General features: G+C 48.2%; 11 protein-coding genes and 1 non-coding gene across 13 annotated transcripts; 4 read left to right on the top strand and 8 right to left on the bottom strand.

The window, feature by feature from the left end:
* Window positions 1-3: 3 nt before the first annotated feature.
* OGAPODRAFT_74696 (uncharacterized protein) lies at window positions 4-760 on the top strand (the record flags this gene model as incomplete). Its single annotated transcript, XM_018355919.1, has 1 exon — window positions 4-760. The coding sequence occupies exon 1, from the start codon at window positions 161-163 to the stop codon at window positions 758-760; it is 600 nt and encodes a 199-aa protein (XP_018213180.1). The 5' UTR covers window positions 4-160.
* Window positions 761-782: 22 nt separating this feature from the next.
* On the bottom strand, window positions 783-1,853 carry OGAPODRAFT_6143 (uncharacterized protein; the record flags this gene model as incomplete). Its single annotated transcript, XM_018355786.1, has 1 exon — window positions 783-1,853. One exon carries the CDS (start codon window positions 1,851-1,853, stop codon window positions 783-785), a length of 1,071 nt encoding a protein of 356 aa, XP_018213179.1.
* Window positions 1,854-2,074: 221 nt separating this feature from the next.
* OGAPODRAFT_t13 lies at window positions 2,075-2,156 on the top strand. The gene has a single exon. It is a non-coding gene; the product is annotated as a tRNA-Ser (tRNA).
* Window positions 2,157-2,193: 37 nt separating this feature from the next.
* OGAPODRAFT_6142 (uncharacterized protein) lies at window positions 2,194-2,657 on the bottom strand (the record flags this gene model as incomplete). The annotated part of the gene is made up of 2 exons (XM_018355785.1): window positions 2,194-2,538; window positions 2,574-2,657. The coding sequence occupies 2 exons, from the start codon at window positions 2,655-2,657 to the stop codon at window positions 2,194-2,196; spliced, it is 429 nt and encodes a 142-aa protein (XP_018213178.1).
* A 74-nt stretch (window positions 2,658-2,731) lies between these two features.
* On the bottom strand, window positions 2,732-3,600 carry OGAPODRAFT_15241 (BMH1 protein). The gene has a single exon (XM_018353596.1). It carries the CDS (start codon window positions 3,591-3,593, stop codon window positions 2,823-2,825), a length of 771 nt encoding a protein of 256 aa, XP_018213177.1. The 5' UTR covers window positions 3,594-3,600; the 3' UTR covers window positions 2,732-2,822.
* An 872-nt stretch (window positions 3,601-4,472) lies between these two features.
* On the bottom strand, window positions 4,473-6,331 carry OGAPODRAFT_15237 (uncharacterized protein). The gene has a single exon (XM_018353595.1). The coding sequence runs from the start codon at window positions 6,155-6,157 to the stop codon at window positions 4,505-4,507; it is 1,653 nt and encodes a 550-aa protein (XP_018213176.1). The 5' UTR covers window positions 6,158-6,331; the 3' UTR covers window positions 4,473-4,504.
* A 113-nt stretch (window positions 6,332-6,444) lies between these two features.
* OGAPODRAFT_6139 (uncharacterized protein) lies at window positions 6,445-11,720 on the top strand (the record flags this gene model as incomplete). Of its 2 annotated transcripts, XM_018355783.1 has the most annotated exons (3): window positions 6,459-7,057; window positions 7,497-9,470; window positions 9,722-11,720. In XM_018355783.1, the coding sequence occupies 3 exons, from the start codon at window positions 6,459-6,461 to the stop codon at window positions 11,718-11,720; spliced, it is 4,572 nt and encodes a 1,523-aa protein (XP_018213174.1). The 2 variants fall into 2 exon arrangements, with proteins under 2 accessions (XP_018213175.1, XP_018213174.1); XM_018355784.1 differs by lacking the exons at window positions 7,497-9,470; window positions 9,722-11,720 and having other exon boundaries at window positions 6,445-7,182.
* Window positions 11,721-11,742: 22 nt separating this feature from the next.
* On the bottom strand, window positions 11,743-12,711 carry OGAPODRAFT_6138 (uncharacterized protein; the record flags this gene model as incomplete). Its single annotated transcript, XM_018355782.1, has 1 exon — window positions 11,743-12,711. One exon carries the CDS (start codon window positions 12,709-12,711, stop codon window positions 11,743-11,745), a length of 969 nt encoding a protein of 322 aa, XP_018213173.1.
* Window positions 12,712-12,796: 85 nt separating this feature from the next.
* OGAPODRAFT_22750 (L-homoserine-O-acetyltransferase) lies at window positions 12,797-14,239 on the top strand (the record flags this gene model as incomplete). Its single annotated transcript, XM_018355222.1, has 1 exon — window positions 12,797-14,239. One exon carries the CDS (start codon window positions 12,797-12,799, stop codon window positions 14,237-14,239), a length of 1,443 nt encoding a protein of 480 aa, XP_018213172.1.
* On the bottom strand, window positions 12,798-18,006 carry OGAPODRAFT_15233 (uncharacterized protein; the record flags this gene model as incomplete). The annotated part of the gene is made up of 1 exon (XM_018353594.1): window positions 12,798-18,006. A coding segment is annotated over one exon (3,727 nt), but the record flags the coding sequence as incomplete, so codon positions are not given.
* A 104-nt stretch (window positions 18,007-18,110) lies between these two features.
* OGAPODRAFT_96764 (uncharacterized protein) lies at window positions 18,111-20,123 on the bottom strand (the record flags this gene model as incomplete). The annotated part of the gene is made up of 1 exon (XM_018357915.1): window positions 18,111-20,123. The coding sequence occupies exon 1, from the start codon at window positions 19,533-19,535 to the stop codon at window positions 18,111-18,113; it is 1,425 nt and encodes a 474-aa protein (XP_018213170.1). The 5' UTR covers window positions 19,536-20,123.
* Window positions 19,681-20,931, bottom strand: OGAPODRAFT_11046 (uncharacterized protein; the record flags this gene model as incomplete). The annotated part of the gene is made up of 1 exon (XM_018353257.1): window positions 19,681-20,931. The coding sequence occupies one exon, from the start codon at window positions 20,929-20,931 to the stop codon at window positions 19,681-19,683; it is 1,251 nt and encodes a 416-aa protein (XP_018213169.1).
* Window positions 20,932-20,999: the final 68 nt, after the last annotated feature.

Raw genomic sequence — 20,999 nt, 5'->3', positions numbered from 1 at the left:
GCAGAGAATTGAAGAACACCGTTTGGAAAAGTGGTAAGATCAATTAAACTACATTTGACGCTTCCAGACAGCTTCTGATTGGCCAAGATCTCTCTACGCTCGTGCAAACAACACATAACAAGATTAACTACACTGGCTAAACTTCTTCCCCAACATATTCATGCCCTCAGTGAACACGCTGGACCCGATTTTGGCTCCATACGAGGGTAAAGACCTTCTCATTCCCAAAGAGGCAAATATGCTGACGTACCAGCTCATAGAGAGATTGATGGAGCACTCTTGCGACAAGGCCACCTTGAAATTGCTGGCCAGGTACTTGTCCAAACAAAGCTACGAGGAACTAGTCACGGAAAGAATCATCAACCATTACTGTGGATATCCGCTGTGCGATTTCCGAGATCCAGGCCGGATCAAGGAGATGCAGATCAACAAGCTTGTATCGAAACTCAAGTTGCCTCGATCATACAACCACAAGTACTGCTGCAAGAAACATTACCAGTGCTCGGAATTCTACAAGCAACAGCTTGGCACCGACGCTCTTTTTGCGCGCACGAAGCTCGACCTGCCCCAATTCCACCCAAAGGCTCCCGAGTCCTCGATTATTCTGCTGGACGACATCTTTGATCCCGAGGGCAAGGCGAATCCAGACGATATCATGCTTCTCCTGCGGGAAATGAGTATTAGTGACCCGCATTTAGAAACCGACAACCTGATCGACCAGTTCAACAACATTGTGATCCGTGAAAAGAATATTGAATAACGATTAATGACATGAACTATTATTATTCTATACCCAGTTTAGACAGCCGTGTTGGCGACCTGAACCCGTGTTCCCGCATCAATTTGCCCAGCGACCCGTCCACACAGTCCGTGAAGGGGCCCATTTGCTCCAAAACCATGAACTGGCGCATTCTGGCCAGGTTGTTGCCGCTCTTGAGCCACATCTCGTCGAACTCGGGCTTGAGCTTGTCGAAATAAGCATAGTGCATCTTGTTGTGCCAGAACGTTTTCTCCTCAACCTCCCTTCCGCGGGACGCTAAGTCGCGCTTGTAGCTCTTTATCGGCAGAAACCAGTCCTTTCCATTCTTGCCTGTGACCAAGTTCTCCCACTCCTGTTCTTTTTGCAGCCAAAACAGCCACTCTCTTTCCCAGTTTCTCATCTGGTTGAGCTCATCAATGTACTGCTGGTGGCTATTTCGTTGCAGAAAAATACCCCGGCGCCCCGTCACGTGGATGTTCTTATTCCAAGGAGTGCTAATCACGGACAGTCTGTTCATTGTGCCTGTCACAGACTTCACGCGCGCAGTCGATGATCTTGAGTATTTTTCTGCCAGTCGTCTAACAGCTTTTTCTGCCCGCTCGTACAACATCTTTGATTTCAGCACATTCTCGACGTATTTTGGGTCCAGCTCCGCCTTCCAAGGGAGCGTGTGTGATTTTTGGCGTCTTTCTATGTACAATTTCATCCAACTGGCCAGCTGACGACGCTGTTTTTTCTCTTCTGGATCCATTTTGGGAGCCTCGGCCTCAACGATCTGTTGCAGAACGGCAAGGCTAGACCGAGGGCTCTTGTTGTGTTGTAGTCTGCTGATAATTTCCCGGAAACAAGTCTGGTCGCCATTGCTGAGACCGCGGAGGTTTTCGTTGTATTTGATAGCTTCGTCCAGTGCGCTTTGTATTTGAAAAGCGTTCTCTAGTTTGGCTCTCCCTCGAAACAACTGTTGTAGTTTGGCGATCCATTTGAGTTTAAGTGTATCCTTAAGGTTCTGGCACCGAAGAGTGTTCCTCAGAATTAGCCTGTATAACGAGAACACTGCTTTACGATGCTCTGTGTTGGCAGATATGGGAAGCATCTAAATTTTCAATATTATTTTGTCCCAATTTTAAATACGCACCGAGAGCCTGATAAGGAAGCAGGTGGTAGGAATGATTCCGAAAACAAAAGACCAGGGATCATTCAGCAGATGGGCTCATCGGGACTCTTGTAAACGATTTTGAGTGTACATTTAGTAGCCTCCGTAGATCATCCTGCACCAACAATGTCTGGTTCACAAACCCAAAAGCTCCAACATCAGGCAACATGTCCGAGCGGTTAAGGAGAAAGATTAGAAATCTTTTGCGATTTTCGCGCGCAGGTTCGAGTCCTGCTGTTGTCGATTTTTTTGCATACATCAAATAAGATGGAGTATTTTTTTAGATTACATCCTCTAGCTCATCCGTAGATAATCCACGTTCTCCCTGCATGTTTTCTGGTGCTTGTATGCTAGGAACGAATTCGAGCACGATGTAAACGATTCCCGCCAACAGCACAAGCACCGCTGCCAAAACTCTGAAAACAGATCCGTGGAAATTCAGAATTGCAATTAGCACATATATGAGTCCTCTTCCCAAGAAGGAGAAGAATGACGACGCGTAGGCGTACAGCTGAGGCGGATTCTTGAACTCCAAGTAGCCAACAATGCCTCCAAGGCCCAAAATATACAGACCTTGTAGGAAGTACGCAAAACCGCTAAACAATTCAGTGACACCAGTTATGACCTAAGAAGGTTAGTCGTAGGAACAAACATACTTACCGAAATAGCGGCCACAACCAAATTGACAACCTTGAAGACGGCACCAAAATCAGATCCTGTGTTTTCAAAGTCGATGCCCTCCATTTCAATTAAATTCTTGCTTATCTGTTTATAAAAAAATGGAAGACGTTTAAATTTGTGCCATTTAGAAGAGAAAGGGGTCTAGCTAACTAATAACTATAAATCATAAAGCAACGACAACGTAACCTGAGATGGAAGGCACTTTTATACAGAAAACAGTTAGCAAACTTACTCATCATCTGGTTTTTCAGCAGCTTTCTCAGGAGCTGGCTCGTCTTGGCCAGCCTCAGACATGTCGGAGGTCCACAATGTCAAGTTGTCTCTTAGGAGTTGCATGATTAAAGTCGAGTCTTTGTAGGACTCTTCTGATAGTGTATCCAATTCGGCAATGGCGTCATCGAAAGCTTGCTTGGCCAAATGGCAAGCTCTGTCTGGAGAGTTGAGAATCTCGTAGTAGAAAACGGAAAAGTTCAACGCCAGACCCAATCTGATCGGGTGGGTTGGTGGCAACTCGGTCACAGCAACTTCAGAGGCAGCCTTGTAAGCTTCCAACGAAAGGTCAGCAGCCTCTTTACGCTTCTCTGTGACGGCAAACTCTGCCAAATATCTGTGGTAGTCACCTTTCATCTTATAGTAGAACACTTTAGACTCACCGCTTTGAGCAGTTGGAATTAAGTGTTGAGTCAACACGGTCAGAATGTCCTCACAGATATTTGAAAGTTCCTCTTCGATCTTGGCTCTATATTCTCTTATAAGAGAAACCTGGGTCTCGTTGCCCTTGGCCTCTTCCTTTTGCTCAATCGAAGACACAATTCTCCATGAGGCTCTTCTGGCACCGATCACGTTCTTGTAGGCAACAGACAGCAAATTTCTTTCCTCAACGGATAATTCTTGGCCAGAGGAGGCGACAGCCTTCATGTTCTCGACCATCTCCTCATATCTCTCGGCCTGTTCGGCCAATTTGGCTAAATAAACAGAATCTTCACGGGAAGCTGGCATTGCGAATCTGCAAAAACTGTTAGTATTGGGGGGCTTCAACCTGATGCTTACAAGTCGGTAGCAATTAAAGTAGACAACGGGTATCCCTTTGATTTCCTCACTTGTTTTCACTTTTTTCCACCAAATACGTGTTAATCGGTTGTGAGCACCGCCGCTTAGCAATGAAAAAAAAAACATCTCACCTGAATCGGCAACAACTCTACACCATAACAGTCATTTCGTTATGTTGCGTTTTCCACGACCTGTGATAGGCTCCTCAGCAGGTTTCGTGACCACAAACGATGATCTCAGGACTCTCAACGTATACGTGTTTCTCAAGTGACATGGATTTCGAGTGCCACAAGTCGAAACCCGTACCTGAGCTTTTATTTGTCGTCTTCTGCGAGTGGAATATCTGGATGGCATCATCTCAAACAATTTGACCACCCAGGGCAGATTCTCGTTACTGAAAAGCTTTTCATAACAGTGTCGACGTTTTATTCACTTCTGGATGAGCGATCCCGACCATCTGAATCTGATTTGGGCCGCTGTGATGCTAAGGATAACCGATTGCCACAATATGCTTCCGACTTGCACAAAACGTTTTACCGATACTTACAAATATGACTGAGTATGACTTTATCACCGGATGTTTTGCCACTTTTGACTAACACAAGAGCTGGTATGAAATTGAAGATAGTATATTCAAAATATTATAAAGTAAATAAATCACAAAGGAGCCAGTACAAATTCCGATTTGCAGGCGCCGCCTGGCGAAAAGAGCCGCAGTAAAATTTCCATTCGCGCTGCTCCCCTCCATAAATGAAATGACCCGTTACCCTACCAGGTGCAGAGATGCAAAAAGTTTCCTTCGCACTTTAGCCCTTTTATTGCAAAGAAAAAGGATGTGTCCTTGTTAGCTTATCTATAATCTAATTACTGCTTTTCATTGGCTGACACTCCTTGATTTTCAGTCCAAATCTCTGGTCCTGCGTCAATTGCACAAGATCGTTCACGCTCTGTGCTACAGTTCCAGAAAGCTGGAATTTAGAGTGCACCCAGCTTGGTTTCGAGGTCGAAAGGCCACCACTTAAGCGTATCAGTTCGTTGTTGTCGCCATTCAAAACAACAGTGGACAGTTCACGAGCCACTGGAATTTCCTTTGAGGCCTTTAGCAACGATTTTAGCTTCAAAGAGGTCAAACCCAGCCGGGGCAGCGGCAGCTCCAGGCCCGGCAGAACAGGATTTTCCGCGTCATATCCATTGACACCAGTGGAAGTTGAAGCATTCAAGATAACCTGCAGAGGCACAAATCTGGCCCTCAAGATAGGCTTTGCGACAACAAGGTGTCTGTTAGCGAGCTCTACAAGTCCCAACCGAGCTGGCTTCATTTCCTGCTGAATGGACCTGAGCTGCTGCTCAATGTCTCCCGAAAGGTCAAATGGGAAGCCAGATGTCAAATGCGTGAGTTTGAAGGGGTAGACAGACAACTTGTTGTCGATGGTCGAGAGCAGTTTCCTTGACGTTTTCAGTTTCAACTGGTGTGAGATGGCAACGTCTCGCACAAATATACTGGGTCTAGGTCTGAAGGCTTCATTAGAGTGATTTGCACCAGTCACATTATCAACGGCCTGGAGAGTGATCAAGCCAGGTCCTTCGGTTGCCTGCAAAGGTGCCATCTTGATGTCGACTGTGTAAACTTCGCCAGGAGACACAACAAAGTCGTCAGTTGGAACTGCAGAAGAAGCTGTCACCCTCGCACTCTTGGTCTTGTCGTAAGTCGCGAGCTCCTGACTAGCATTAAACTTTGGCGATTTTTTCAATAGCTTGAGCTCTTGATCAGCTTCAGACCAAACAACACCTTTGAAATCCCTCTCAGCAACAATTCCTTCTGCCTGACCCGCGAGGAACCGCCTTATCCTTCTAACTTTGGACGTTGGCACAACCACGCAGTTGAAACTCTCGGCAATGGAGTCCACGATCTGTCTAATGGTGGATCCTCGGATCAAGCCCGAGCCATCAGCCAAAGACTGAGGAATTTTCTCTGGTGTCAGAGACAATGCAAGTAAAGCGATCACGGTTTCAGATGCAATATAGGAAGCACAGATTGCGTCTGCACTGGAGCCAAGCAGGGGGCCCACAGAAGCTCCTGGAGGGTATATCACAAGTGTGTGCGACAGATTAGAGGTGTATCCATCAATATGACAGCCAAGGTTGATGGTAACAATGTCTCCGGCTTTGAATTTAAAGTTTGTCTCATCGTCAACTTCAGGTGAATACCCAACTACGACATCGTTGACGTCGATAGTGACGGGCTGAGCAATACCTTTTTCCCTAACCTGATTCTTGTATGCGTTATCAAGCGCAACCTTCATGTGCGAGTCTCCAAGCAGACAAAGTTCTGCGATAGAATAGGGTTCATGCTTCCCAAGATGGTACGAGTCGTTGATGAGCCCAGTCAAGTAAGCAAGACAAGTTTGAGTAATTTGGCCTGCCAACCTATATTTATCAAGAACACTTGGGCTCAGCACATTCTTCTTCTCAAGCAGGATGCTCTTGTCTTTGTCAGAAACTGATAATTCCATCGCTAGGGTCTTGGAATTAAATCAAAATTATTTTCAAAAAATTTTTTTTTATTCGCATACACGACTACGACTATCTGATAAGCGAGAACGGGCTAGGGCAGAAACTAGTTCGCCCTCATGAAGCCTGTGTCGGGACAATTTTCTGGGCAAGTGAGAAAACCTTTAGTACTGTTGCTGTCCAGAAATCGTCTATCGTAAGGTTGCAAAATCAGCATTCAGCCACTTTCCATCCAGCCGCACCATTTGTACAATAAGGGCTATCTCAGAAATCTTTCCCCGTCAAAAATATATTTATTCCTTTATGCCGCTTCGACTTGTTCTTCTGGGAGCACCTGGATCGGGCAAAGGCACACTTACATCGAGGTTATTGAAACAAATACCTCATCTCACTTCTATTTCCACGGGCGATCTTTTGCGGACTGAGATCCAGAACTCAACCCCAATAGGAAGACTTGCTGATGCATATATCAAGGAGGGGAAACTGCTTCCCGACGAATTGATGGCAGGAATGGTGGAAACAGAGCTTGTAAGGAGAAACATTATAGACAAGTCGTTTCTGCTAGATGGCTTTCCGCGAACTAGCAGCCAAGCACTGGAACTGGAACGTCGGCTTCAAGATAATCGTATAAATCTGGTTGTTGAATTAGACGTTCCGCCCGATGTAATCGTTGGAAGAATTGCAAATCGGTGGATGCACTCATCGGGAAGAGTTTACAACTTGGAGTATAATCCTCCCAAGGTCCCGTTTAGGGACGATGTTACCGGCGAGCCACTATTTCAGCGGCCAGACGACAATCCGGAGACAGTTCGCAAAAGACTAAAAACCTATTACGAGCAATTGGAGCCGATCAAGCGGTTCTACCAGTCTCGAGGTGTGTACGACAGAGTTGGAGGCGAGACGTCAGATATAATCTTTCCCCATCTCTATAGGCTTATCAAGAGTCGGCTTGAATAACCGATAGATAGGGCTGATTGTCAATGTAGAGTTGTTTGTATTCAGGAGACATAGCTCCCATAGAATATTCTAATCACCAACGGCTCCCTTGCTAGTAACTGAAAAAACAAGTGCAATACTATCCCAAACTCTAAAAAAGTGGAAAAAATAATAAATCTATACATTAAAAAGTGGAACTAATTTATGGTTACTTTTCAAAATGCAAGCCTCCGGCCGACCTGGGATCAATGATCTCAAAAAAAGACGGCGATCTGCTCGGGCTTGCTTGGTCTGCCGTGAAAGAAAAGTTAAATGCGACGTTACGCTGACCTACCCCGATAAATGTTCCAACTGCGTTCACTTCGATATCGACTGTTTACTTCCTGAACCTAAAAAACGAAGCAGTGAAAAGGTGGATAAGTTCAGGTCGGACAGCAAATTTCTCAAGTCGAGCAAGATGCCAGATATACCCAAGTTCATCGGCAAGGACCCGCGGACCGAGCTACCTGAGTTATATGCGCGAAGACTCGACCCGAACAGAATGTTGCAACGGGATATCACGTCGTCTGCTATTGATGAGTACTACGGGCCTTCGACTTTCCTGCACATGGCGTTGAAAGAGTACATGGACGAGAAGAAAAGAACGGAATATCTGCAATTGTTTCACCTGAATAAGGTGGAGTATAATTATTTGGAAGGGCTGGGTTGCTTCCATATTCCGGACGAGCAATTGTTCGAAAGTTACATTGATAGCTATTTCCGGGTGCTGCACCCCCAGCTGCCAGTGATAAATAAGCAGCAGTTTCTGGAAGATTATCTAACGCTGAAAAATCCGCAGAGCTTACTCCTGCTGCAGTCTGTGCTGTTTGCAGGCTCCCGAGTCTATGGCGATCCCAATTGGACAGACGAAGAACGGGCCCACCAGGAGAAATTAAGTATGCTTCTCAACCGCCGTGCCAAAGCGCTTTTTGAGCACCACGTGGAGACAGAGCCAATCCCGTTGCTTCAATCGATGATAGTTTTTGGAAACTACTGGGATTCCCATGTTGGGAACACGAAAAATGGCATTTTCCTCAATACCATCAAGCTGGCAGCGTCGACTGCCTTGTGCATTGGGCTTAATCGAAATTTCGACCAGCGGCCAGAGCTGTCTATCATGGAGAAAAACCTTTACAAGCGAATATGGTGGGCCATTTTCATCAGAGACACTTACAGCTCTTTCACCTTTGCCAGACCGTTTTCCATTGATCTTTCCGAGTGCGAGGTTCCATGGCCGACGAGGGAGACTCTTGTGGACAGCAAAGAAGGCTCTTTTGGCTACGAGTTTGACACAAGCGATCTGGATAAGGATTTTTTCCTGCATAAATTGGCTCTCGCCAAAGTGACGAGAAACATTATGGACAACCAGAATTTAATTTCTAAAATCACGGAAAAAAGCGCCTCCACGTATTCCCTGCTCAAAGAGTGTGACATGCTGCTTTACGAATGGATCCAGAAGCTGCCCGACACGCTGAAACTGGATGTGCGCGACAAAACGAGCCCTCCTAACTTCTACGCCGCTTGTCTCGCACTGGAATACCATACGGTGCTGCTTTTCATCCACCGCAGCAACATTGTGAGCAGCTCGCGTCCAGAAAGAGCCTCAGAGAATCTGGACGCGCTCCCGTCGTGGAGCGTCTCGTTCAAAGCAGCGTATACGGTTATGCTGATTGGTGAGTATTTCACAAAGCACCAGCTTCAGGAGAAGTACAACGGCATGATAATCTACAGTATGTGGAGCGCAGGCACGATGATGGTGTACCACCTGTACAACAAAGACCCGAAGATCTCGGAGATCGCACATCGGTCGATTCTTGCGTGCATTAATGTTCTTGCAGAGACGAAGAAAAAGTGGCCCATGGCCGATTTTGTGATGTTCAGTCTCAAAATGTTTCTGACAGACAAGTCAAGACGGCAGATGCTGATTCGGGGCATACTGAATACCGTGAATAAGGAGGTCAACTTAGAACGGCGGACGCTATACACGAGTGCCATTTTGGATGAGTCATTGCGACGATACGAGCCGGACGAGAGAAGGTACTACGGTACACCGCTCGTCAGCGCAGAGAGAGGCAAGCTTAGAGAGCCGTCGACTGTACCCCATATTACAGAGAGCCCTTCCAGACGGAAACCTGCTTTACTAAATGAGCGCACTCAAGACATGCCTCCAGGAGTTCTGGAGCCGTCTCTCACAGAACTAATAGACGAAAACTGGCTGCCATCGTTCGACATCTCCGGGTTTCCTGATATTACAGGGGCCACGAATCCAGACAATATGGCTATGTCGAACCTCGTGGGCGATCTGTTTGGCGTTTTCGGTGGCAGCGAGTATGGTTTCTAGTAAAAAATTCAGCGAGACGGTGAAAATAACCAACTATTTATAATTACTACGAATTAATCAAGTCGCGGAATTTCTTAAATGAACAAAATATTCCACTAGTGTCTCCATTCATAATCTAAGGTCTTATTTAATACATGCTGTTGTTCCCAAGATTACTCGGCAGATTAGTGATACATCGTGGTGTGTGCCATCCTGCCATTGCTCCGCTCTCGAGCGTGAGAATGCTGAGCCGAACACGGGCCCCCCTCAGTCGTTCGGACATTGTGAGGCCTGTTGTTAGCTTCAGTCCAGTGCAGGTTGCAAGAAGGTTCAGCTCGACCAGCCAGAAACTCGAATCCGAAAAAGAATCGAAAGCGGAGCCCAAGGATGGCACCGATGGTGGACAAAAGAAAAAGTCGTCGTTCAAAGAAATATGGGAATTGCTCAGGCTCACAAAGACAGAAATCCCTACAATGTCAATTGCCATATTGCTCCTCTTTGTTTCGTCCTCTGTTTCAATGGTTTTTCCTATGATAATGGGAAAAGTGATAGACATGGCGAAAGCCGAGGATCAGAAGTCCGCGATTAGCATACTGTCCTATGAAGTGCCTGCTAACCAATTCTACGCCGCGGTGGGGGTTCTTTTTTTCCTGGGAGCGTCTGCGAACTTTGGAAGGATCATTCTTTTGCGCAAAGTCGGTGAGCGGATCATGGCCAGGCTGAGACTTGATATCTTGCGAAAAATATTCTACCAGGATGCTAAGTTTTGGGATTACCACAAGTCGGGTGATCTGATCTCACGTCTGGTTAATGACTCGACCATTGTGGCGCGCTCAGTTACCCAGAATATCAGTGACGGCTTGCGTTCGTCTATCAGCGGGCTTGTTGGAATTGTTATGATGGTGACTATTTCCGTGAAGCTTACAGGCTACATGACGTTGATCTTCCCTGTTCTCATCTTTATGTCGTTAGTGTTTGGAAGAAAAATCAAGGCCTTATCCAAAGATATCCAGAAACAGCTCGGAAACCTCACCAAAGTGTCTGAGGAGCAATTCAACTTCACAAAAACTATCCAGAGCTTTAACAACGAGGAGTACGAGGTGGGCAAGTTCCGCAAGGAGGTCCAGAAACTGTACAACCTGTCTGTCTATGAAGGACGGCTTAATGGCTACTTTTTTGCAGGCAATGGCTTTGTCGGTAACGTTTTCCTCATAGGACTGCTGTCGTTGGGCGTACAGATGGTGCGTCAAGGAGAACTCTCCATTGGAGAGCTTTCGTCGTACATGCTATACACGACATTTAGCGCGTCAAGCGTGTACTCGCTGTCGAACTTCTATTCCGAGCTGATGAAGGGCGTGGGAGCGTCAGAACGTGTGTTTGAGCTCATCAGACTGCAACCGGCCATTGTTCCTTCTGAGGGAAAGAAAATCAACGTGTTGGGGAACATTGAGTTCAGAAACGTCGCCTTTAAGTACCCAACACGGCCGACCCACCAGGTGTTTGGCTCTTTGAACCTCAAAATCAATAAGGGTGACCATGTCTGTCTCGTTGGGCCGAGCGGGTGCGGAAAAAGTACTGTGGCTCAGCTACTTCTGCGCCACTACGAGCCACTCTCCGGTAGCATTCTGATCGACGGCCAACCTCTGACGGACGTCAGTCTGGCTAGTTTCAGAGAACAGACGGGAGTTGTCCAGCAGGAGCCCATGCTCTTTTCTGGCACTCTAAGGGAGAATATCACATACGGAAAGATGGATGCTACCGAGGAGGAGATCCAAAAAGTGTGCGATCTTGCCAACTGCACTAACTTCATCAACAACTTCCCAGACAAACTGGAGACTGTGGTCGGCTCCAGGGGCACTCAGCTTAGCGGAGGACAGAAACAGAGGATAGCACTTGCAAGAACGCTGCTTTTGGGCCATCGCACCGACAAGAAAGTGTCGGTTCCTGAGGCTTACAGTTCGCGTGGAGAGCTGCTTCTTGGGCCAAGCATCTTGATTCTGGACGAGGCCACGTCTGCACTGGATGCCAAGTCGGAGGAGGCCATCAAGCGCACGCTCAAGCTGAGACAGGAGGCTGGTCTGACCACCATCAGCATCGCTCACCGGTTAAGCACCATCAAGACCAGCGACAAAATTGTGGTTTTCAACCATAAGGGTGTGATTGTGGAGTACGACAATTTCGACAAGTTGTATGCGGACCCCAAGAGCGAGCTCAACAGACTGCTTTCCAAGAGCGAGAGCGGCGAAGAGACGGAAGAAAAGGATGAGTGAATAGAATAATAATGTACATATATCAACGCGATTGATGCCACAGAGCAAATGCGTCGCCGTTTTTCAGCAATGCCTGGACGTTTGGCCCTGGCATGTGTTCCGACCTGCCAAAACCCACGTTGGAGTCTTGCACGCCATATTTTAGCATGGCTACCCAGCTTGCGTCGAACAGTTGCAGGAGCTGCTCTGCCGTTGACGTGGACACCAGACCGCTCAAGGACACCCTATAAATTTCCTCCTCGTTGTGTAGCTCCACGGTTTCGCGGTAGGTCGAGACGTTGGCGTCCGTTTTGTCGAACGGCGAGAGCTGCGGGCCGTTGATGGACGCATATGCTAGCCATTCTAGCGTCGTGGACAGCCACTCCTCGTCGTCCAGCGGAACCAGGCTGGGCATGCAAAGACGGCCCAGTCTACTAACAGTGGGCTGGAAAGTAACCTTGCGCACTCCCTCCAGCTGCAAGTCTCCAACCACTGCGAATCGGAGCGGTTTCTGGTATTTTTCCGCAAACCAGAAGAGTCGAAGCGAGTTTCTGTCTTCCGTCGCCAGCTGGCTCAGATCGAGCTGCACCACAAACAGCTGCTGTCTGATGTTTGTATTTCCCTGTGAAAGAGCCGAACGGACGCCCTTGAGTCCAGATTTGTAGAAGGATTCTGCGGTCAGGCGAAGCGTCAGAATGCCTCGTATCAGAGAAACAGTGTCTTCATGCTCAGCATGCTGGGCAACAGAAACCACCTGGATACTTCCAATGTCAATTTGCGACGCCAGTTTCACACAGCTCTGCAGTATTTTGTGCAGCGAGCAGTCTACAATACCGTAGCTGTATTCGAGATCGGCGAGTCTGGCCTCGATGTTCTTGCTCACAAACACGTTTTTCGGCACCAAAAAATCAATCCTGTTGGGGAAGTTCTGTTTCTCGATCTGTCTGGCCACCTCCTCGCCACATTCGGTCCAGGAGCCGGTCCGTACTCTGATTTTAGGTGGTTTTTTCATTGAGAATGAGAGGCAGTGCAACCACAAAAAAAAAAACTACAAAATACATTTAAAAAAAGAGTCAGAGTTCAACTCGCACACCGACATGGGGTACAAGATCGTCAAAGAACAGCCCGAAAACCCATTTTCGAAGCTCGTGAGTGGCCAGACAATTGTAGAGATCCCAGAGTTCGAGCTCGAATCGGGTGACGTGCTGTACAAAGTGCCGGTGGCGTACAAGACATGGGGAAAGCTCAACGACAAAGGAGACAACTGCATGCTTATAGCACACGCCCTGACCGGCTCTGCGGATGTAAAGGACTGGTGGGGACCATTGATAGGACGCGACCGTGCGTTCGACCCTACCAAGTATTTCATCATCTGCCTGAACTCGCTAGGGTCTCCGTATGGATCTGCCTCGCCTGTGACTATGGATCCCGAGTATAACCAGCTGTACGGCCCGGAATTTCCGATCTGCACGGTGCGTGATGATGTGCGTATTCATAAGCTGGTTCTGGACTCTCTGGGAGTGAAACAGATAGCGATGTGTGTGGGTGGATCCATGGGAGGCATGCTCGCTCTGGAATGGTGTTTTGTTGACGAAGGACGGTTTGTGAAAAACCTTGTTGCGCTGGCAACCAGTGCGAGACACTCGGCATGGTGCATCTCGTGGGGAGAGGCCCAGAGACAGTGCATATATTCCGACCCCAAATACGACGACGGCTACTATAGTCTGGAAGACCCTCCTGTGAATGGGCTTGGAGCTGCGCGGATGGCAGCTTTACTCACATACAGGTCGCGAAATTCGTTTGAGAGCAGATTTGGTCGTGGACAGCCAACAGAACAGCAGAAGAATAAGAGCCAACAGAGCACTCCGGGCCCCGACGAGGCTAATGCGATCGAGGACTCTCCTTCGGCAAAGGAAGAGCATTGGCAAATCCACAACCACGGTGCCTCTGTGCACAGGAGATCGTTTGAGTCGAGACACGCTAGTCGCTCAAACTCAATGGACTCATCAGTTTCCTCGGCAGACACAGAAAGCCTAAGCTCTGCCACATCGGCTAGAACCAGACCAAAACGCAGACCGCAACACTACTTCTCAGCACAGAGCTATCTCAGGTACCAAGCACAAAAGTTCCACCATCGATTTGACGCCAACTGCTACATATCCATCACGAGGAAGCTCGACACGCACGACGTCGGCCGCGACCGCCCAGAATTCGACAATGACGCCGCAAAAGCACTGCAGAGCCTGAAGCAGCCGTCCCTGATTATTGGAATCGACTCGGACGCGCTGTTCACGCTCAGTGAGCAGATCTTCATTGCCAAAAACATGCCAAACTCAACGCTCAAGAAAATCAACTCTCCAGAAGGACATGATGCGTTCCTGCTAGAATTCAAGGAAATCAATGACTTGATATTAAATTTCGAAAAAGCCCATATCAAGGAGATTATGGACCACGAGGGCAATAATCCAGATTGGCAGGACGACGACACAGAACACAAGGAAAGCGTTTTCGGTGAGGCTGAGGACGTTGCAAATTGGTGATAGAGTGTATAACAAAGGATATTATTAATTGACAAGTATTTCAAACCAGTAACCACGAGCCTTCAACTTCCTCGTCTTTATCGTCATCAAACTCCTCGTCGCTCTTTACAACAGAAACTGGTTTCACCTTGCTGATTGATAAACTCCGAGCGTACTCCATTTCGTTGTAAATTGTTTCAATGGCAGTTTGAACGCCTGTTTCGGACCGGATTCTCGCTCCCACAAGTTTAGCCTTTTCGATAATCCTTGTGTTGGTGGTCACCTCCTTGAGAGCCCTCGCCAGACTCTTATAGTTCAAATCTTTCAGACTAACACCACATCCAAGGTCTTCGACTCTTCCTGCATAAAACTTCTGGTCTCCAAAAAACGGCTTGATGATTGTCGGCACCCCGAACCGCAACGAAGCTCCTGTCGTTCCAGAGCCTCCGTGATGAACAGCAGCATCGATCTGAGGAAATAGCCAATCATGGGGCACGCTTCCAGCATTATATATTTCAGGTGGAAGCACCACCTCAATTTCGGTCTTCGTTCCCAGACGATCTGACCACCCTTTATTCAGAATGCACCTGACATCGGCCTCAAGAACAGCGTCCACAACCGCTTGGGTGAGTTCTGAAGGCTTGGAAACGACGATGGACCCAAATCCAATGTAAACCACCTTTTTCCCGTCTTTTCTCGCCTGCTCGATGAACTTAGTCAGAACCTCGGGTGGCTGGTACGTCTCGCTTTCATCCAAAAACCAGTAACCGGTAACTTTGACCCACTCAGCAAAATCCACAGAAGGAGGAAAGACGGTTGGCGAAACGTTATAAAGGAAAGGAACGTTATTCTGTTTCATCTCTGCTAGAGACGTTTTAGGCAGCCTTAACGTTTCAACACGCCATTTATTCACCTGATGAGCGGTTCCTCGCCAGTATCCATTTTCGAAAGCCACATGGGTCATATAGTTGTATGCGCCGCCCAGTTTCTGATCGGGAACCATGAAGGCGTGAGGATACGCTCTCGTACGTGTCCACGGCATGGTAAAAGCACGGAAGTAAGGAATTTGCAGCTTCTCAGCAATGTGAATACCACATATTGACGACGGAGACTCGATCAGAATATCTGTGTCCTGACAGGCTTTCCATGATGTGACCAACAGGTCATCGATCCAGCTCCGGAACTTTGACTTGGCCTCCTTTATAAAGTTGTAATTTATGGTTGGATGGGTGACCATCAATGCCATGAGTTCTGATGGATCTCCCGCTATCGATGCAAACCTAATACCATGTTTCTTGATCCAAGGCTCGAACTCGGCATGCGTGACAATACGAACCTGGTGGCCCTCTTTCATCAAGGCCTTTCCCAATGCAATATAAGGCTGAACGTCTCCTCTGGATCCAATCGTCAACAGCGTGAATCTGTAAGATTTCAACGGCCTAACTTTGGTTTTGGTCAATGGATGCTCTTCTATGATGATCGGCACGTCCAGGCCAATTGCATCATGGATTCGATTTTCGAACATCCTCAATCTGGCAGATGCTAAACTTGTATTGGACTCTGCTAAATTGCAACTCTCATCGCTCGAACCTTCGCTCGCATTCGGAGGACTGCTATCGGTGCTTCCTTTCTTGAACATATCCATTTGCTTCAGAAGCATGAACTCACAATCGTCCCGCGCTTGGTCGCTGGCAAACTCGAAAAACAGTTCCTCATGTCCGTGAATGACGACAACCAGCCCAGAGTATCCAAATCGAAAACCTTTCTCCTTATTCACGTTTTCGATATCCGAAAAAGGGAGGATCATTATTGTTCCTGTTCCGGGCAACGTCGAACGGAAACACATCTCATTGGACCCAAGATATATCTTACCGTATGCAGGAATCCCCTTGACCAGATATGCATGGTATGTGGCAATAAGCTTTTCACCATCCGTGAGAGAGAAATGTTTTCTGAACCGCTCTGTAGCTGCTTTACGCTGCTCTGCATCCTTGACAAAGTATGAATCCTCCTCTCCTCGCAAAACTGCGTATTTCTCATCGAAATGAGCCATGGGAGAGGGCGACATCCATCCCTGAGTGATAGCTGTTAGGCCTTGCACTAATGACCTTGTCGACCACGTACGACGACTGTTAGCTCTTGAAACTTTGTCATGACTTTCTTTTTCAGCGTTTGCCAGATTGTCCTGTGGTTGCTTCTCCTCCAACTCTTGGTTATCGTCTGCCGACACAATCTCATCGTCCGATACAGGTTTGGAGCTTTCTGCAGATTCTTGCTCTTGGCTGAAATCGTCCGCAGGCTCGTCCATTCGGATAACGGGGACATTCGACTTACTGGAGGTCTGCACCATTGACGGAGACTTTTTCAGTAGCTCGATCTTGGATTTCAGAAGGTTGTTGTCCACACCCTGCTCGTCCTCGCTTTCCGTGCTCGTTCCCTCTGAGATCTCCATACCCGCATCGTGAATCACTTTCTTGATATCCTCCACGGCCTTTTCTCCTCTTGAAAAGAACATCAGAAAGTAGTCATCTATGGCAAACGTATCTGCACTCTCAATGACCTTGATCCTCAAATTCTTGGTCACCCCGATGACAGAGGTCAGCTCCAGGTCAACCACGTTCTGCAGAGGGATCTTGATCGCCACCTGGTCGCCTTTGTTCCTTGAGGCGAATATGTGCTTCTTGAGACTCGAGACCCAGGATCTAGCTGAAGCCAAATTGTCAGCAAGAAACCAGTGCGTTCTTGACTCTGTTATGATCCGAATCCATACCGGTTTACTTGGATTCTGCTTCGTGCTACTGCTTTGCAGAATTTCTGCGCGCAAAGCAGTTCGGAGATCGATCACCAGTAGCGGAAAATACAGATCTGTCGAATTTGAATACACGCTGAAGGTGTTGTTGCGTAGGACAGCCCATTTGCGGTGCTCTCGAAGAGACGGATACGATTTCGTGGTCAGCGCGCCCGATTTCGAAATGGAGCCCTGTTTCTTGGGTAAAAATGCAAAGAACAAGATGTGGTGCTTGGTGATATAGAGATGGCCCTGCAACAGAACGTCTCCCATCAACCAGCACGGATAATCACTGATGAAGACGTCTGTATCGGAAATGTCAAATGTTCTCTTCAGCTTGTTCGAGAGCGCGATCGCTCTTTTCTGCGCCAGCTGGTCATTTTCGTTCTCAGAGAGCCTCTTCACCACAGAGAACTCGAACCGCGATCTGGCTTTGCGGAGGGTCCGACGCGGTGGCTCTGGCTCTGGCAATGGCGTATTCTCATTAATGGTCAGCTCGGTGGGCGAAGGGTCTGTGGCGTAAAATGTACGGTCATCCTGATCGTCGTCCTCCTGTTCATCGGACGATTCGTCAGCTTGCTGGTCCTCTGACTCGCCCGCGGAAACGTCATCGGGCGATACCTGTTGGTCTTCTCCTTCTAAGTCCTGGAACCCAGCGTAGACGCTGGCTGCAGTGAGGAAACTCACAAACGATTTGGATATGCCTTCTATGGAAGGCTTATCTCTCTCAGGGCTAGCCAGGCGTTGTGGCGGTAGAGAATGCAGTTTCGGCACGGGCACCCTTGATTCGGATTTCGGTCGTGGCTTGTGAGGCGACGTATGTCGCGATATCGATGTGATTAGTCGGTGAGGCGAGAAGGCGAAGTGTCGTTTGGTAAGGCTTTGCGATTGCAAGCCAGAATCCTTGCGAGTCTGCCGCTCTTCGGGCTCCAAAGGCGACAGACTCTGCGACTCTGTCATGCTGTCGCAAGGCTCCTCAGTCGACTCGATGCCAGACATGACTGAGACTGATTAACTTATAATTGAGAGATTCTTGTGTTTCACGCGAAAGCAAGATATTTATTATTTAGGCTGTCAAAACAACTAAATAGGAGAATATTAATTCTACCCTTCTCGGTCGTCCCCGTCCACAGAGCGATAACCGTTTTTTTTCAGCCATTTCGTGCGCAAGCTTTGGCCCAGCTTGTAGCATAGCATAGTGGAGCCAAAGGCCACGACTATGAGGATCCCATTAATAACGCTGGACCATCCGATGCCGATGGCATCGAACAGGGGCAAGGTGACTCCGGACCCAATAGCAGCTCCAATGTTGCGGATAAAATAGTTGGAACCCAGCGCGATCGGCGAGCCTATTTCGGGCAAGCTTCCAATGCAATAAGAGTTTATCGGCGTGTACACAAACGTCTGGGACAGTCCGTTGAGGAACATCATGACGATTGGTAGCACCAGGCCGCCCTTTTTCTCCTGGATGGACCAGCCGTAAATTATGATCGACGAAAACATAAGCAGCATGGCCGGCAAACACGCCTGCAGTCTGTCCTCGCTCACAAGCCGCCCGTGTCTTCTTTTGATTGCGCGTTTCAGCACCCAATCGGCGTATCTGCCGGCAAACTGGGTGGATATGACCATGCCGCAGCCAGGAGCGAGATAGAACAAAGAGCCCTGGATAGGACTTGTGAATCCAAACCGCGGGTCCACAACGTACCTGATTGGAGTGAGCAATGCAAAATAATTGAACGATAGCAAGAGCGTGGTGATGCCCGAGAGAAATAGTGTTGGGATGCGCAATGCAAAGACAACCTTGAACGGATTGACAGCGATGAGCTTGAATTTTTTAGACGTTTGTCGTTTCCAGATGGAGAATTCAGTTTCTGGCGTGGTTTCCTTGAGAAAGACGATGGCCATGACCAACACCAAAGCAGTGATGCCTGTCTGCACCCAGAAAATGATTCTCCAGGATGCGTAGGTGATGATGACTCCCGCAAGGACTGGCGCAAATGCACTGGCTGCCAGGGTGCCTGCCAAGCAGCAACTCAATGCCGTGGACCTTTGGGTGGGCTGGTAAATGTGGCCGGTGATTGATGCGGCCATGTTGATGAACGAGTAAGAGAACAGGCCGGTGAGACTGCGAAACACGAAAAACATAGGCAGGTTCACAGAAACAGCAGTGAGGATCGAGGGTATCAACAGGAGAGTGGCCATGAAAATGAAAATTGGACGGCAGCCATAGAATTCGTACAAGCGGTTGAACAGACATGGCGACATGGCAGTCATGACGTTGAAAACGGTCCCAGACAGGTTAATGGTGGATCCGGTGGTGCTGAATTCGTCAGCAATCATCTGTGTTGCTGGCATGTACGCGGAAGACGAGTACGGCCCAAGCGATGTGGCTATAGCCATAATGGTCATGAATAGCCGTTTCTGGTTCTTGGAAAAGCGGCCATACCTGGCTTCCTCTTCGGGCGACAAGACGTACTCGCCGTCATTTGGAGACTCTGTCGTCTCTGTCGTGGGTTCCTTCTTCGGCATTTTGACTAGAACGATGTGGTCATTTTAAAAAAAGAGCTCAAGATCTGATTTTTTGGCTTCCGACATTGTATTTCCTAAACAGGACAGCCGGTATATTGTTTTAAGGCACGCGAAAAAAACCGAGAGAATAATCCCGCTGATAATTTCAGCTGTCTTGTAGCAAGCGGGCAGCATCTGCCACTTGTAGAATGATTTCCGTCATGGCTCTGCGCTCAGATCTGCAAAACAGAAATCCGATCTGGCCGCTCAGCAATCCAGTAGCCAGCACGAGGCCTCCAAAAAAGAGGAAAAGAATTGATGCCCAGGGAGCAAGGAACGAGACAACGACGATGACGGCCAGAAATGCAATGAAGACAAACGCAGAGACCCAAAAGTGCCAAAGAAGAAGCCGGCTCTGCCACGAATTTCTGGAGGCCAAATATTCTGCCACCAAATCGGTGAGTTCTTGATAGAGTTGCAACCTCTCCGATTTTGGCGGCCGCGATGGAAGCATGTTTGATGTCGCAAGTACTTCGAAGGTTGCCGAATACGCAAAATGGTCCGAGTAGGAGCCAATGCCAGGAATCTTTTCTGTAAATTGCACGGATGCGTCCAGAGCACGGAGCCGAGTGTTATCTATAAGGGCGTAGTCCAGGCGACATGCCTCGTCTGGGCCTCTATCTGCACGCCAGGTGTTGAGTGTCGAGTCGCAAGTGGCTCCCCCAAGTTTGATCTGATCCTCCGGCGACATCTGTCGCAGTTTATCAGAATCAGTGGGGCCGTGGATTTCTTCCCAGCTGTCCGTGAGACCTGCTTCGGACTGCATGATTCTGTAAGGTAACGAGCCCGGGCGCGAGTTGAGATCGCCAACCAGAATAACAGCGTAGCCGGCCTCGCTATATGTCTGAGCAACAGACGCGATATCCCAGGCCTGACAAGCTCTAACACAGGCGTATGCAGAGCTGCCGGTAAGTGCGTAGGGTGCATGCATGTGAGAGTTTAGGAGTGCCACTGGCGAGGCCCCTTCGTAAGGTGGCTCCAGCAACGTCACAGCAACGGACTTCCCAACGTACCAGTCACCTCTGTAAAAGGCTGTGGGTGTTCCATTGACAGGGAAACGGTACAAAAACGTCCGTCTGATTGGCACTTTCGACAAAATTGCTAGACCAGGGCCTGTGAGAATCCCGGAAGAATATCTTCGTGTATACGGATAAACTTCCTGACAAAGATCGACAATGGATTTCCAGTCCTCGTCGGTCCAGATTTCTTGCAGGGCAACGACGTCGTAGTCGGGCTGGCTCCGAAGCTTGCGCGCAAATGCCACAATGCGTTCACGGCGCTGCTTTGAGACGTATTTCAAACCCCATAGGTTGAATGTCAGCAGTTTTATTGAGTCGCCCTGGGCGTGGGTGGGCATGAAGAGAAACTATGATTTTTTTATTTATGGTAAATATTATTATTTTTTTTTTTTACACAAATAATTCC

The sequence above is a fragment of the Ogataea polymorpha genome (genome assembly GCF_001664045.1).
Source record: "Ogataea polymorpha strain NCYC 495 leu1.1 chromosome Unknown OGAPOscaffold_1, whole genome shotgun sequence".
Classification (NCBI taxonomy): domain Eukaryota; kingdom Fungi; phylum Ascomycota; class Pichiomycetes; order Pichiales; family Pichiaceae; genus Ogataea; species Ogataea polymorpha.
The sequence above is the reverse complement of the archived record's forward strand: the minus strand, read 5'-3'. Positions and strand labels throughout refer to the sequence as shown.